At 50.3% G+C, this 12825-nt stretch overlaps 1 protein-coding gene across 2 annotated transcripts in view; it reads left to right on the top strand.

Moving 5' to 3' along the window:
* Positions 1–12825, top strand: part of zdhhc17 (zDHHC palmitoyltransferase 17) — a 168286-nt gene that overhangs the window by 114937 nt on the left and 40524 nt on the right. For both annotated transcript variants that reach the window (XM_072484710.1, XM_072484709.1), the window contains exons 7-9: positions 2357–2519; positions 3764–3889; positions 5105–5247. In XM_072484710.1, coding sequence (XP_072340811.1) covers positions 2357–2519; positions 3764–3889; positions 5105–5247 — 432 coding nt within the window. The remainder of the gene's footprint in view (positions 1–2356; positions 2520–3763; positions 3890–5104; positions 5248–12825) is intronic.

Consider the following 12825-nt stretch of genomic DNA (forward strand, 5'->3'; position numbering starts at 1 on the left):
TCCCCATTTCAACTCGCCGCCTGCCACTCAACCAAAAAAAATTAATAGTACATAGAAAATCCATGTTATATCTTTATAAAATAGGTCTTGTTATGACAGTAAATGCTAGGCTGCCCAAATCCCAAAGAGAAACATGAACAAAATACCACAACGATTTGCAATTTGTATATTATAGTAGGCATCTAAAGTCAAGAGATGTAAATTTCAGACCACGTGTGAAGGTTCTAAATATTGAATTCAAAAATTTAGACAATTAAGCACAAAGAAAAAAACACTTAAAAGACAGAAGAACACCTTTACACAGTTAACAGGATTTCTCCAAATATTTCCTAAAAGGTCTTAGCTTAAGTAAACTCAGAACTAAACACCCTTTTGATGGCAACAGGCCTCATAGATTTTTAATTTATAAAAAAATTCCAATGATATTGCCACATTACGTACCACGATAGGGGAGATCTTACACAGGCCTTTTGTCCTTTTTCATTTGATACTGAGAAGCCACAGCTAGTCTTAAAAGCCTTGTAAACATGTCTCTGAAGGTGGCAGCTGCTGGATTTTTCAAGTTTCTCTCCAGCACACACTGCCTTCTCAAGATCTCATAGCTATACCTTAACAGTCTTCAATTGCTCCTTAAATCTGCATTTTCTCTTTGATCTTTCACTTTCTTGTTTCTACAGTCCTTTAGAAGTTCATTTTCCCCCAAATTATCAATCTTTCATGTTATTTTATGGCTACTGTTCTAAAAGTAGACTTACTACTTTGTCTCACTCATTTACAATTTCCCAATTGTATATGTACCTTTTGAAATACAACGATTATCTTCAAATCACTTCTGTTATCTGCCTAATATAAATAATCTTGCTATTTATGCTGCCTCCCTGGCACTTCATCTTAGCTCAGTTGACTTCCATTTCATCCATTTGCCTTGACACCTACCAACTATTGATGTTTTGACCGTTGCAGTCTAACTGTCCTCAATTTAATTATAGCAGTCACACCCATGCTCTCACAACAAATCTGTTTCACAGCATATGACAGTGATGTTGAAAAAATTGAGAAATCTCATTTTCCTCTTAACATTTTAGTGCTGTGATAACATAGAAACCTTCTATCAATACAACAGTGCTATTGCATCCTGTGTAGCCATGTCCTTCCATAGAATCATAGAATTTACAGTACAGAAGGAGGCCATTCAGCCCATCGAGTCTACACTGGCCCTTGGAAAGAGCACCCTACTAAAGCCCCACACCTCCATCCTATCCCCCTTTATCCCCATAACCAGTAACCCCACCTACCCTTTTTGGAAACTAAGGGCAATTTAGAATAGCCAATGCACCTAACCTGCACATCTTTGGACTGTGGGAGGAAACCGGAGCACCTGGAGAAAACCCACGCACACACGTGCAGACTCTGCACAGACAGTGACCCAAGCCGGGAATCAAACCTGGGACCCTGGAGCTGTGAAGCAACTGTGCTAACCACTATGCTGCCGTGCTGCACCTTGAAATGTTTCAGATTAGCACCTCAGTTTTATGCTATTGAGATTAGTTACACCTAATGGCATGCAACTCGCATAAAATTTGCAACTCAGAAATAATGCCAATAGGATGCCTGTCCTCCCACCTTATTTCATCTCACCCTATCATCCTTCTATTCTCTTCTCCCTCATTCATTTATCTACCTTTACCTCTTTTCTTCCTTGTAGAAACAGGCTCCAGGAGCTGAATTGCCTGCTCCTGTTCTTGTGCTATCTGGGGCAAGTGAGGATGAGTAATAAATGCTGGTCTTAATAGCGAACACCAAGTACTGTGAATTCTTTTGTGTTATAAATTCTAGCCTCTTTCCCCACCCCTTTCTACATTACGAGGGAAGGGTAAACCCACCTTCTTCAGCTTTCTTTCTCGTTTCTACCTGAATATTGTGAAATGACAACTTGTACCTATATTGATCAGATCTTCTTGAAATATTTACAATTCAATAGGTTATTTATTGTCCATTAGAATGAAGAGGCATTATTCAACTGTGCTTATTTTGAAATGTTTTACACCATCAGTTTATATGGCTTTTTTTTAAATTTAGAGTACCCAATTTTTTTCTTTCCAATTAAGGGGCCAATCCACCTACCCTGCACATCTTTGGGTTGTGGGGGAGAGACCCACGCAGACACGGGGAGAATGTGACCCAGGGCCGGATCGAACACGGGTCCTGAAGGCCGCAGGCAGCAGTGCCAGCCACTGCACCCCGTGCCGCCTCCTATATGACTTTTCATAGTCGGTAAAATTAAAATTGTACTTAAACCCTTACTGAAAATAATGGCTATCTGCTTTTTGAAGACTGATTGTTTTCTGTGTTTCAGTGTGGATCCCACAAGACTGTTGCTCACGTTTAATGTGTCAGTGAATCTTGGGGACAAGTACCACAAGAACACAGCATTACACTGGGCAGTGCTGGCAGGAAACACCACTGTGATCAGTTTGCTACTAGAGGCTGGGGCTAATGTAGATGCTCAAAATATCAAGGTGTGAATTTTAAAAATAATTTATGAGAACAGATTACAATAGAATTTAGGATTTCTCCAGCAAATATGAAAAGAAAATTGACATATCTTGCTTTAAATAATATTGGGTAGTGCACTCGGTTTTGTTTTCAGTAGACCGTATCTTTTAAATATCTGTGGTGTCTAGTGAGAAAGACATTTATGGTGCATTTCGCAACCTCAGGATGTTCCAAAGCACGTTGCAACCAATGGAACATTGAAGTGTAGCCACTGTTCTAATATAGGAAATGCAGCAGCAAATCTGTACACAGCAACATCACATAAACAGCAATGAAATAAATCTAGATCTGTTTTAGCGATGTTGATTGAGGGATAAATATTGAGCCCAGGACAGAGGATAACTTCCTTGCTCTTCCAACAGTGGCTATGAGGGAGCAGGTAGAACTTTGGATTAACACCTTATATCATTTCTGATTGCTGGTTCAGGAGGAATGAGGAATGTTGCTTTTTGCAGACTTATTGGCAGCAAAATCCTGAGCTGGTGATTGAATTTCTTTTGTGTTAAAATGTTTACAATCCACTACTTAAACAGGATTGTCTGCCCTTGTTATACATAATACATCATATAACTGTTGGGCCTTTATTGTAAACAAGATGGAGTGCAGAAAGGGGGAAGGAAGGCTTGTTGCAACTACTGGGGACATTGGTGCGAGCAATTCAGAGGGGACTTGACAGGGTAGGCACTCAGGATGTTTACCCTCTTGGGGGAATCCATAACTAGAGGTCGCAGTTGGTCTCCCATTTAAGAGAGAGGTGAGGAAGAATTTTTTTCTCTTGGTTGTTGATTGTCTTTGGAATTGTCTTTCCCAGAGAGCAGTGGAGGCTGGGTCAGCAAATATATCCGCGGCTGAGTTAGACAGATTGTTTGTTCGCTAAGGGAGTCCAAGGTTATGGACGGTAGACAGGAAAGTGAAGTTTAGGCTAAATTGAGATCAACTCTGACCTTATTAAATGGCAGAGGTGACTTGAGGGATCAAATGGCTTACTCCTCCTATTTCTGATGAGCTGAAGTTTAGGTCAAAACTGAAAAGGCATCAAATTTACATGTTCTGAAAAAGAGTCGTATTCAACTTCATTTCTCTCTCCATAGTTGCCGACAAGCCTGATAAGTTTTCCATTTTTTTAAATATTAAATTTATTAGATTTCCAAGCATGTGTTGGGGAAAAGCCAATATTTGTTTCTGCATACGTCTTTTGTTTTCATAGGGGGAAACACCATTAGATCTTGCCAAACAGAGGAAAAACGTTTGGATGATTAACCATTTACAAGAAGCAAGGCAAGCAAAAGGCTTTGACAGTCCTTCTTTCCTAAAAAGGCTAAAGGCTGACAAGGTGAGCGAGATGAAAAGAAGAATGAACTTGATATCCCAAGTACTTGCCAGCTAATTAAATACTTTGGAAATACAGTTGGGCTTTTGGGGCATTCCCCCAATTGTGAGAATGGACATCCAAAATGTTCAATCATGAGACTAAGTTTATAAGATAAAGTCAGAACAAGTTTAAGTACTGAGATAAACTATGGCAATAATCTTAGGGAATACTACCCAGGTTCTTAGACCAGCACCTTCCAAACCCACAACTATATAGGACAAGAACACCACCTGGAAGTTCCCCTTCAAGCCACATCTTGACTTGGAAATATATTGCTATTCCTTTACAGTTGCTAGTACAAATCCTGGAATTTCCTCCCTTAACAGGACTGTCGGCGTACCTGCAGACTGCAGAGGTTCAAAACGCTCACCCCGCCTTCTCAAGGGCAATTAGGAATGGGCAATAAATGCTGGCCGAGCCAGCGATGTCCGCATCCCTTGAATTAATTTTTTTTAAAGTCAAGATCGCGACAATAAAGCACACAAATGGTTTATTTTGCACTTTTGTTCTTCAAGCCTCTCTCCCTCTCCCCCAAACCCGGGGTTTGCTGAGAACTATTGAAGAGGTGCCCTGCTGTTGTTGAGAGTGAGGTCAGCTACTCTGCCTGGAAAGAGGGCGAAGTCTGACTTGAGAAATTAAAAAACAATTATGTCAATCATGAAAAACATTAAAGTGACGTTTATTTCAACGAGGATTATTTTTCTAGCTTTTGGAACTTTCTAATGAGCATCTGCACATTCCAGAATTATATTTTTGGGGCATCTTAGCATTTACTTAGGTTAACTTCGATCATTTAAAAATACCATGATCAAGAGATGTATGGAAGTTTAATTTACAACCTGCAATAACCATTAGCTCTCAGGTTAATGTCGACAAAGGAAACTTGGCAAAATTGTAAACAGGACAGACTGCAGGTCAGACTGTCGTATTTACGTAGGTGCATACTGGAGTTGGAAGTACGATGCAGTTCTTTTGACTAAATTGAACATTCTTGAATTACATTTTTTGCTTGGCGAAATGAAGATAATTAGCAGGAAATTTGTTGGATGCTTTCAATAACTCCAGTGTTCATTACTGAAGATAAACCACTTTTGGCTTCACTGAATTTGGAATTTGTCTTGGTAACTTTTCTTTCATGTGTTGTATAATTAGATTTTGCTTCATTTTTTGGAACAGGAATTTCGTCAGAAGGTGATGCTGGGAACACCATTTTTGGTGATCTGGTTGATGGGATTCATAGCTGACCTTGACATTGACTCCTGGTTAATAAAGGGACTTATGTACGGTGGGGTCTGGGCAATGGTGCAATTCCTTTCAAAGTAAGTGAATTAAGTGAAACTTGGCAACTGTTTGCATTCTTTCCAAACATTTCTCGGTAACCCAACGTTGCTATTCTTGAGTTTTGTATGATATTAATACTCCTTGATTTGATTGCAATCCTTCAGAAAGATCAGTTGTAATGTGTACAATATATCCAGTGTGTAGAATTCCCTTGGGAGATATAGTAAATTATATTTTGAGCTCAGTGTTTCTAATTTGGTCCATGTATTCACAGCCATCAGTGAATGCCCAGTTCTCAAGAACTATATATTTTTAAATGCAGTATTAAAAAATCACTACTCGGGCACTTCTTTTAGACTGTGGTTCAAAGAGTGATAATCTGCTGTTATCAGACTGCATCACCAGGATTCACCTTGGTCACTGAGAGAGAAAGAGATATTTACCTGCTAGACGCAGTCCAGCTATGAACTATAAATCTCAAACCCAGTTCCAGGAGTCTGAGGGAACACTGGAGAAATTCAGGCCTTTCAGCTCTGAACCATTGTCCTATTTTCACAATTAACTTAAAATATTCAGTATTTATCTTTGCCATTCTCTTAATTACCTTGGCTACCTCTGTAAGATCACCCCTCAGACCACTGGCTCAAATTAAAACTTTGAGTAAATGAGTGAGTTTTGAACTGGTGAAGCAGGCCGGGCTCTCAGGGTGCACGTGATGCAGGCCGGGATTGCTGTGAAGCAGGACAGAGCATACAAATTAGTTTACAAAGTAGGAGCAGGAGTGGGCCATTTGGCCGTTCAAGCCTGCTCCGCCATTCGATAATGGCTGAGCTGATGGTGGCCTCAACTCTACCCCCGATAATCTCTTACCCCCTTGTTAGTCAAAAGTCTACCTATGTCTACCTGAAAAATATCCACTGACCACACCTCCACACTCTGGGCAGAGGGTTCCAAAGACTCTCAATCCTCGGAGAGAAAAACAATTATCCTCGGCTTTATCTTTAATGGAAGGCTCTTTATTTTTAAACTGTGACCCCCATGGTCAAGTCTCTCCCAAAAGGGGAAACATCCTTTCAGCATCCACCCTGTCAAGTCCCCTTAGGATTTTATATGTTTCAATGAGACCACTTCTCCGTGTTCTAAACTCAAAAGATACAGGCCTAACCTGTGCTACCTTTCCTCATATGATAATCCCAGCTTTTTGTCATGTGAACCTTCTCTGACCTGCTTATGCATTTCTATCCTTTCTTAGATAAGGAGATGAATACAGTATTCTAGATGTGGTCTCACAAAAACTCTGTACAACAGTAGCAATGCATCCCTTTCATATTTCATCCCTCTTGCTATAAACAAATTTCCATTTGTTTTCCTAATCGCTTCCTGTACCTGCATACTAACATTTTGTGTTTCATATACCTGGTCACCCAGATTCCTCTGCACCTCAGAGTTCCAAATCTTTCTCCATTTAAATAATACTCTGTTTTTCTATTCTTCCTGCCAAAGTGGGCAAGCGCACATTTTCTCACATTAGACTCCATCTGCCAAATTATTGCCCACTGACTTAACCTATCTGTATACCTTTGAAGCTCCTTATGTCCTCTTTACAACTTATTTTCCAACCTATCTTTGTGGCATCAGCAAATTTTGCAACTATACATCTGGTCCCTTCAACCAAGTGGTTGATATAAATTGTAAGGTCATACCCCAGCATCCCACTCATGGCATCTTCCCAAAAATGACCCATTTATGCCAACACTGTTTCCCGTTAGCTAACCATTCATTGATGCTTAGCTAACCAGTCGTAATGAAGCAGACCCTGAAAAATGAGAAGCAGATTAGGATCCCTGTGCAGCAGGTCAGGATTCCTGTGAAGGAGGCCTGGAGTGGTGTGAAGGAGGCCCGGAGTGGTGTGGGGGGGGGGGGCCTGGAGTGGTGTGGGGGGGGGGCCTGGAGTGGTGTGGAGGAGGCCTGGAGTGGTGTGGAGGAGGCCTGGAGTGGTGTGGGGGGGGGGGGGGGGGCTGGAGTGGTGTGAAGGAGGCCTGGAGTGGTGTGAAGGAGGCCTGGAGTGGTGTGAAGGAGGCCTGGGCTGGTGCGGAGGAGGCCTGGGCTGGTGCGGAGGAGGCCTGGAGTGGTGCGAAGGAGGCCTGGAGTGGTGTGAAGGAGGCCTGGAGTGGTGTGGAGGAGGCCTGGAGTGGTGTGGAGGAGGCCTGGAGTGGTGTGGAGGAGGCCTGGAGTGGTGTGGAGGAGGCCTGGAGTGGTGTGGAGGAGGCCTGGAGTGGTGTGGAGGAGGCCTGGAGTGGTGTGGAGGAGGCCTGGAGTGGTGTGGAGGAGGCCTGGAGTGGTGTGGAGGAGGCCTGGAGTGGTGTGGAGGAGGCCTGGAGTGGTGTGGAGGAGGCCCGGAGTGGTGTGGAGGAGGCCCGGAGTGGTGTGGAGGAGGCCCGGAGTGGTGTGGAGGAGGCCCGGAGTGGTGTGGAGGAGGCCCGGAGTGGTGTGGAGGAGGCCCGGAGTGGTGTGGAGGAGGCCCGGAGTGGTGTGGAGGAGGCCCGGAGTGGTGTGAAGGAGGCCCGGAGTGGTGTGAAGGAGGCCCGGAGTGGTGTGAAGGAGGCCCGGAGTGGTGTGAAGGAGGCCCGGAGTGGTGTGAAGGAGGCCCGGAGTGGTGTGAAGGAGGCCCGGAGTGGTGGGAAGGAGGCCCGGAGTGGTGCGGAGGAGGCCCGGAGTGGTGCGAAGGAGGCCTGGGCTGGTGCGGAGGAGGCCTGGAGTGGTGTGACGGAAGCCTGGGCTGGTGCGGAGGAGGACCGGAGTGGTGTGGGGGGGTGCCTGGAGTGGTGTGAAGGAGGCCTGGGCTGGTGCGGAGGAGGCCTGGAGTGGTGTGGGGGGGGGGGGCCTGGAGTGGTGTGGGGGGGGGGCCTGGAGTGGTGTGGAGGAGGCCTGGGCTGGTGCGGAGGAGGCCCGGAGTGGTGTGGGGGGGCCTGGAGTGGCATGGGGGGGGCCTGGAGTGGTGTGGAAGAGGCCTGGAGTGGTGTGGAAGAGGCCTGGAGTGGTGTGGAGGAGGCCCGGAGTGGTGTGGAGGAGGCCCGGAGTGGTGGGGGGGGGACCTGGTGTGGTGTGAAGGAGGCCTGGGCTGGTGCGGAGGAGGCCTGGAGTGGTGCGAAGGAGGCCTGGAGTGGTGTGGAGGAGGCCTGGAGTGGTGTGGAGGAGGCCGGAGTGGTGTGGAGGCGGCCCGGAGTGGTGTGGAGGCGGCCCGGAGTGGTGTGAAGGAGGCCCGGAGTGGTGTGAAGGAGGCCCGGAGTGGTGTGAAGGAGGCCCGGAGTGGTGTGAAGGAGGCCCGGAGTGGTGTGAAGGAGGCCCGGAGTGGTGTGAAGGAGGCCCGGAGTGGTGTGAAGGAGGCCCGGAGTGGTGGGAAGGAGGCCCGGAGTGGTGCGGAGGATGCCTGGGCTAGTGCGTAGGAGGCCTGGAGTGGTGCGGGGGGGGGCCTGGAGTGGTGCGGGGGGGGGGGCCTGGAGTGGTGTGGAAGAGGCCTGGAGTGGTGTGGGGGGGACCTGGAGTGCTGTGAAGGAGGCCTTGGAGTGGTGTGGAGGAGGCCCGGAGTGGTGTGGAGGCGGCCCGGAGTGGTGTGAAGGAGGCATGGGCTGGTGCGGAGGAGGCCTGGAGTGGTGCGGAGGATTCCCGCAGTACTGTGAAGGAGGCCTGGGCTGGTGCGGAGGAGGCCTGGAGTAGTGTGACGGAACCCTGGGCTGGTGCGGAGGAGGCCCGGAGTAGTGTGTGGTGGGCCTGGAGTGGTGTGAAGGAGGCCTGGGCTGGTGCGGAGGAGGCCTGGAGTGGTGTGAAGGAAGCCTGGGCTGGTGCGGAGGAGGCCCGGAGTGGTGTGGGGGAGGCCTGGAGTGGTGTGAAGGAGGCCTGGGCTGGTGCGGAGGAGGCCCGGAGTGGTGTGGGGGAGGCCTGGAGTGGTGTGGAGGAGGCCTGGAGTGGGGCGGAGGAGGCCCGAAGTGGTGTGGTGGAGGACCGGAGTGGTGTGGAGGAGGCCTGGAGTGGTGTAGAGGAGGCCTGGAGTGGTTTGGAGGAGGCCTGGAGTGGTGTGGAGGAGGCCTGGAGTGGTGTGGTGGAGGCCTGGAGTGGTGTGCAGGAGGCCCGGAGTGGTGTGCAGGAGGCCCGGAGTGGTGTGCAGGAGGCCCGGAGTGGTGTGCAGGAGGCCCGGAGTGGTGTGCAGGAGGCCCGGAGTGGTGTGCAGGAGGCCCGGAGTGGTGTGCAGGAGGCCCGGAGTGGTGTGCAGGAGGCCCGGAGTGGTGTGCAGGAGGCCCGGAGTGGTGTGCAGGAGGCCCGGAGTGGTGTGCAGGAGGCCCGGAGTGGTGTGCAGGAGGCCCGGAGTGGTGCGGTGGAGGCCCGGAGTGGTGCGGAGGAGGCCCGGAGTGGTGCGGAGGAGGCCCGGAGTGGTGTGCAGGAGGCCCGGAGTGGTGTGCAGGAGGCCCGGAGTGGTGCGGTGGAGGCCCGGAGTGGTGCGGTGGAGGCCCGGAGTGGTGCGGAGGAGGCCCGGAGTGGTGCGGAGGAGGCCCGGAGTTGTGTTTAGGAGGCCCGGAGTGGGATGAAGGAGGCCCGGAGTGGGGTGAAGGAGGCCCGGAGTGGGGTGAAGGAGGCCCGGAGTGGGGTGAAGGAGGCCCAGAGTGGGGTGAAGGAGGCCCAGAGTGGGGTGAAGGAGGCCCAGAGTGGGGTGAAGGAGGCCCAGAGTGGGGTGAAGGAGGCCCGGAGTGGGGTGAAGGAGGCCCGGAGTGGGGTGAAGGAGGCCCGGAGTGGGGTGAAGGAGGCCCGGAGTGGGGTGAAGGAGGCCCGGAGTGGGGTGAAGGAGGCCCGGAGTGGGGTGAAGGAAGCCCGGAGTGGTGCGGAGGAAGCCCGGAGTGGTGCGGAGGAAGCCCGGAGTGGTGCGGAGGAAGCCCGGAGTGGTGCGGAGGAAGCCCGGAGTGGTGCGGAGGAGGCCCGGAGTGGTGCGGAGGTGGCCCGGGGTGGTGCGGAGGAGGCCCGGGGTGGTGCGGAGGAGGCCCGGGGTGGTGCGGAGGAGGCCCGGGGTGGTGCGGAGGAGGCCCGGGGTGGTGCGGTGGAGGCCCGGGGTGGTGCGGTGGAGGCCCGGGGTGGTGCGGAGGAGGCCCGGGGTGGTGCGGAGGAGGCCCGGGGTGGTGCGGAGGAGGCCCGGGGTGGTGCGGAGGAGGCCCGGGGTGGTGCGGAGGAGGCCCGGGGTGGTGCGGAGGAGGCCCGGGGTGGTGCGGAGGAGGCCCGGGGTGGTGCGGAGGAGGCCCGGAGTGGTGCGGAGGAGGCCCGGAGTGGTGCGGAGGAGGCCCGGAGTGGTGCGGAGGAGGCCCGGAGTGGTGCGGAGGAGGCCCGGAGTGGTGCGGAGGAGGCCCGGAGTGGTGCGGAGGAGGCCCGGAGTGGTGCGGAGGAGGCCCGGAGTGGTGCGGAGGAGGCCCGGAGTGGTGCGGAGGAGGCCCGGAGTGGTGCGGAGGAGGCCCGGGGTGGTGCGGAGGAGGCCCGGAGTGGTGCGGAGGAGGCCCGGAGTGGTGCGGAGGAGGCCCGGAGTGGTGCGGAGGAGGCCCGGAGTGGTGTGAAGGAGGCCAGGAGGAAAGTGCAGCAGACTGGGATCACTGTAAAATAGACAGAGGGGAGTGTTCTGCAGTCCAGGATCACAGTGAAGCAGACCTGGAAGAGAGTGCAGAAGATCATGATCACTTTGAAGCAGACCGGAAGGAGCATGCAGCAGACTTCAATCACTGTAAAGCGACCGGGAGGAGAGTGCAGCAGGTCAGGATCACTGTGAAGCAGACCGGGAGGAACGCACAACAGGTGAGGATCACTGTGAAGCAGACCGGAAGGAGAGTGCAGTAAACTGTAATCACTGTGAAGAGACCAGGTGGAGAGTGCTGCAGGTCAGGATCACTGTGAAGCAGACTGGGTGGAGAGTGCAGCAGGTCAGGATCACTTTGAAGCAGACCGGGAGGAACGTACTACAGGTCAGGATCAATGTGAAGTACACCGGGAGGAGAGTGCAGCAAGTCAGGATCACTGTGAAGATACCAGGGTGGAGAGTGCAGCAGGTAAGGATTACTGTGAAGCAGACTGGGTGGAGAGTGCAGCAGGTCAGGATCACTGTGAAGCAGACCGGGAGGGGACTGCGGCAGACTGAGATCACTGAAGAAAGAGATTTTTAAAAAATCAAGCTGTGACATCACAAGGAGGCAATGAGTTGATTGGTGAGTATTCTAGTTTTGTTTCCTTTCCTCCAAATTTAGGCTAAGGAGCTGGGAAATTAAATGTTTCCGGTCATTTTTGATGATATGGGTTAAGTAAAGCAGTTCACTCACTCCTTTCTGATTAGGCATCGGGAGATGATGGACTGCACTTAGAGTGTATGTCCCTTCTGGACTGAACATAGTCTATCTTGGCTGTGGAGGTTGATTCATGAGTGGCAGTCCCTTCTGCAAATGCATCAGATGAATAACAAGTTCAATTCATGTTTTTTTTCTTATATGCTCTCTTTGTCCCCTTTTTGCCATTTATTTTCCCCTGGCTACTTCAGGCATGTCGGTGGCATGGTAGCACAGTGGTTAGCACTGTTGCATCACAGCTCCAGGGTCCTAGGATCGATTCCCGGCTTGGGCCACTGTCTGCGGAGTCTGCACATTCTCCCTCTGTGTGCGTGGGTTTCCTACGGGTGCTCTGGTTTCCTCCCAGGATGCAAAGATGTACAGGTTATGTGGATTGGCCATGCTAAATTGCCCTTGGTGTCCAAAAAAAGGTTGGGAGGGGTAGCTGGGTTACGGAGATAGGGTGGAGGTGTGGGCTTGGGCCGGGTGCTCTTTCCAAGGGCCGGTGCAGACCCGTTCTTCCTGACATTGATCCTCAGTTCAAAATCGTTCCAGGTCTGGGAGAACCGATCTGCAAGTGAACTTCACTAAGAGATAACCATACAAATATCCAACCCGGAAAACTACCTTTAGTTTCTTAAGTATTGTTAAGAAACTAAAGGTAGTTTTAGGGGTTATATATTTGTATTGATAAACATTAGAAATAAGATATAGTTTTAACTGTCTCTGTAATCCAACAGGCTAACTGAGGTCAGGCAGACCCCACTCTAAAATCACGTGATAGATGGCACCCAATCAAACCTCTGTGGATTTCTCCTCAAATCCCTCCAGATGATTGTTACACTGTGAGCCCACACTGGACTCTGGCTTCCCCACGTGTGTTTCCAAAACTCACTTTCAAAAAGAATCTTCTTCCAAACAATGCTTTCCTCCGCTGTTTTCAGCAAGGATCCACTCCCATGATTTCCAAGTCTCCTCTGCCTTGAGCTGCCACTTGCATTCACGCTTCCACAAAATCTCCCAGGTACTCAGCCAGGCCAATAAACACTGCTGCTTCATAGCATGTGGTGAGGTCATCAACCTTCGGATTGTTGCAGATATCTAGCTTCTCGTTTGCCAGCTTCACCAGGTCTTCACTTTTCAGCCTTGTCTTTAAATTCAATGAACAGCACCGTGTCCAAATTCTATTCCTTTTGTCTCCCTGACTTCAATGGTCCTGAGCACTCTCTTTTCATTCCCTGATTTCTAGAACTGGCTCTTCTTTAGTTT

Source organism: Scyliorhinus torazame, chromosome 19 (genome assembly GCF_047496885.1).
Source record: "Scyliorhinus torazame isolate Kashiwa2021f chromosome 19, sScyTor2.1, whole genome shotgun sequence".
NCBI lineage: Eukaryota > Metazoa > Chordata > Chondrichthyes > Carcharhiniformes > Scyliorhinidae > Scyliorhinus > Scyliorhinus torazame.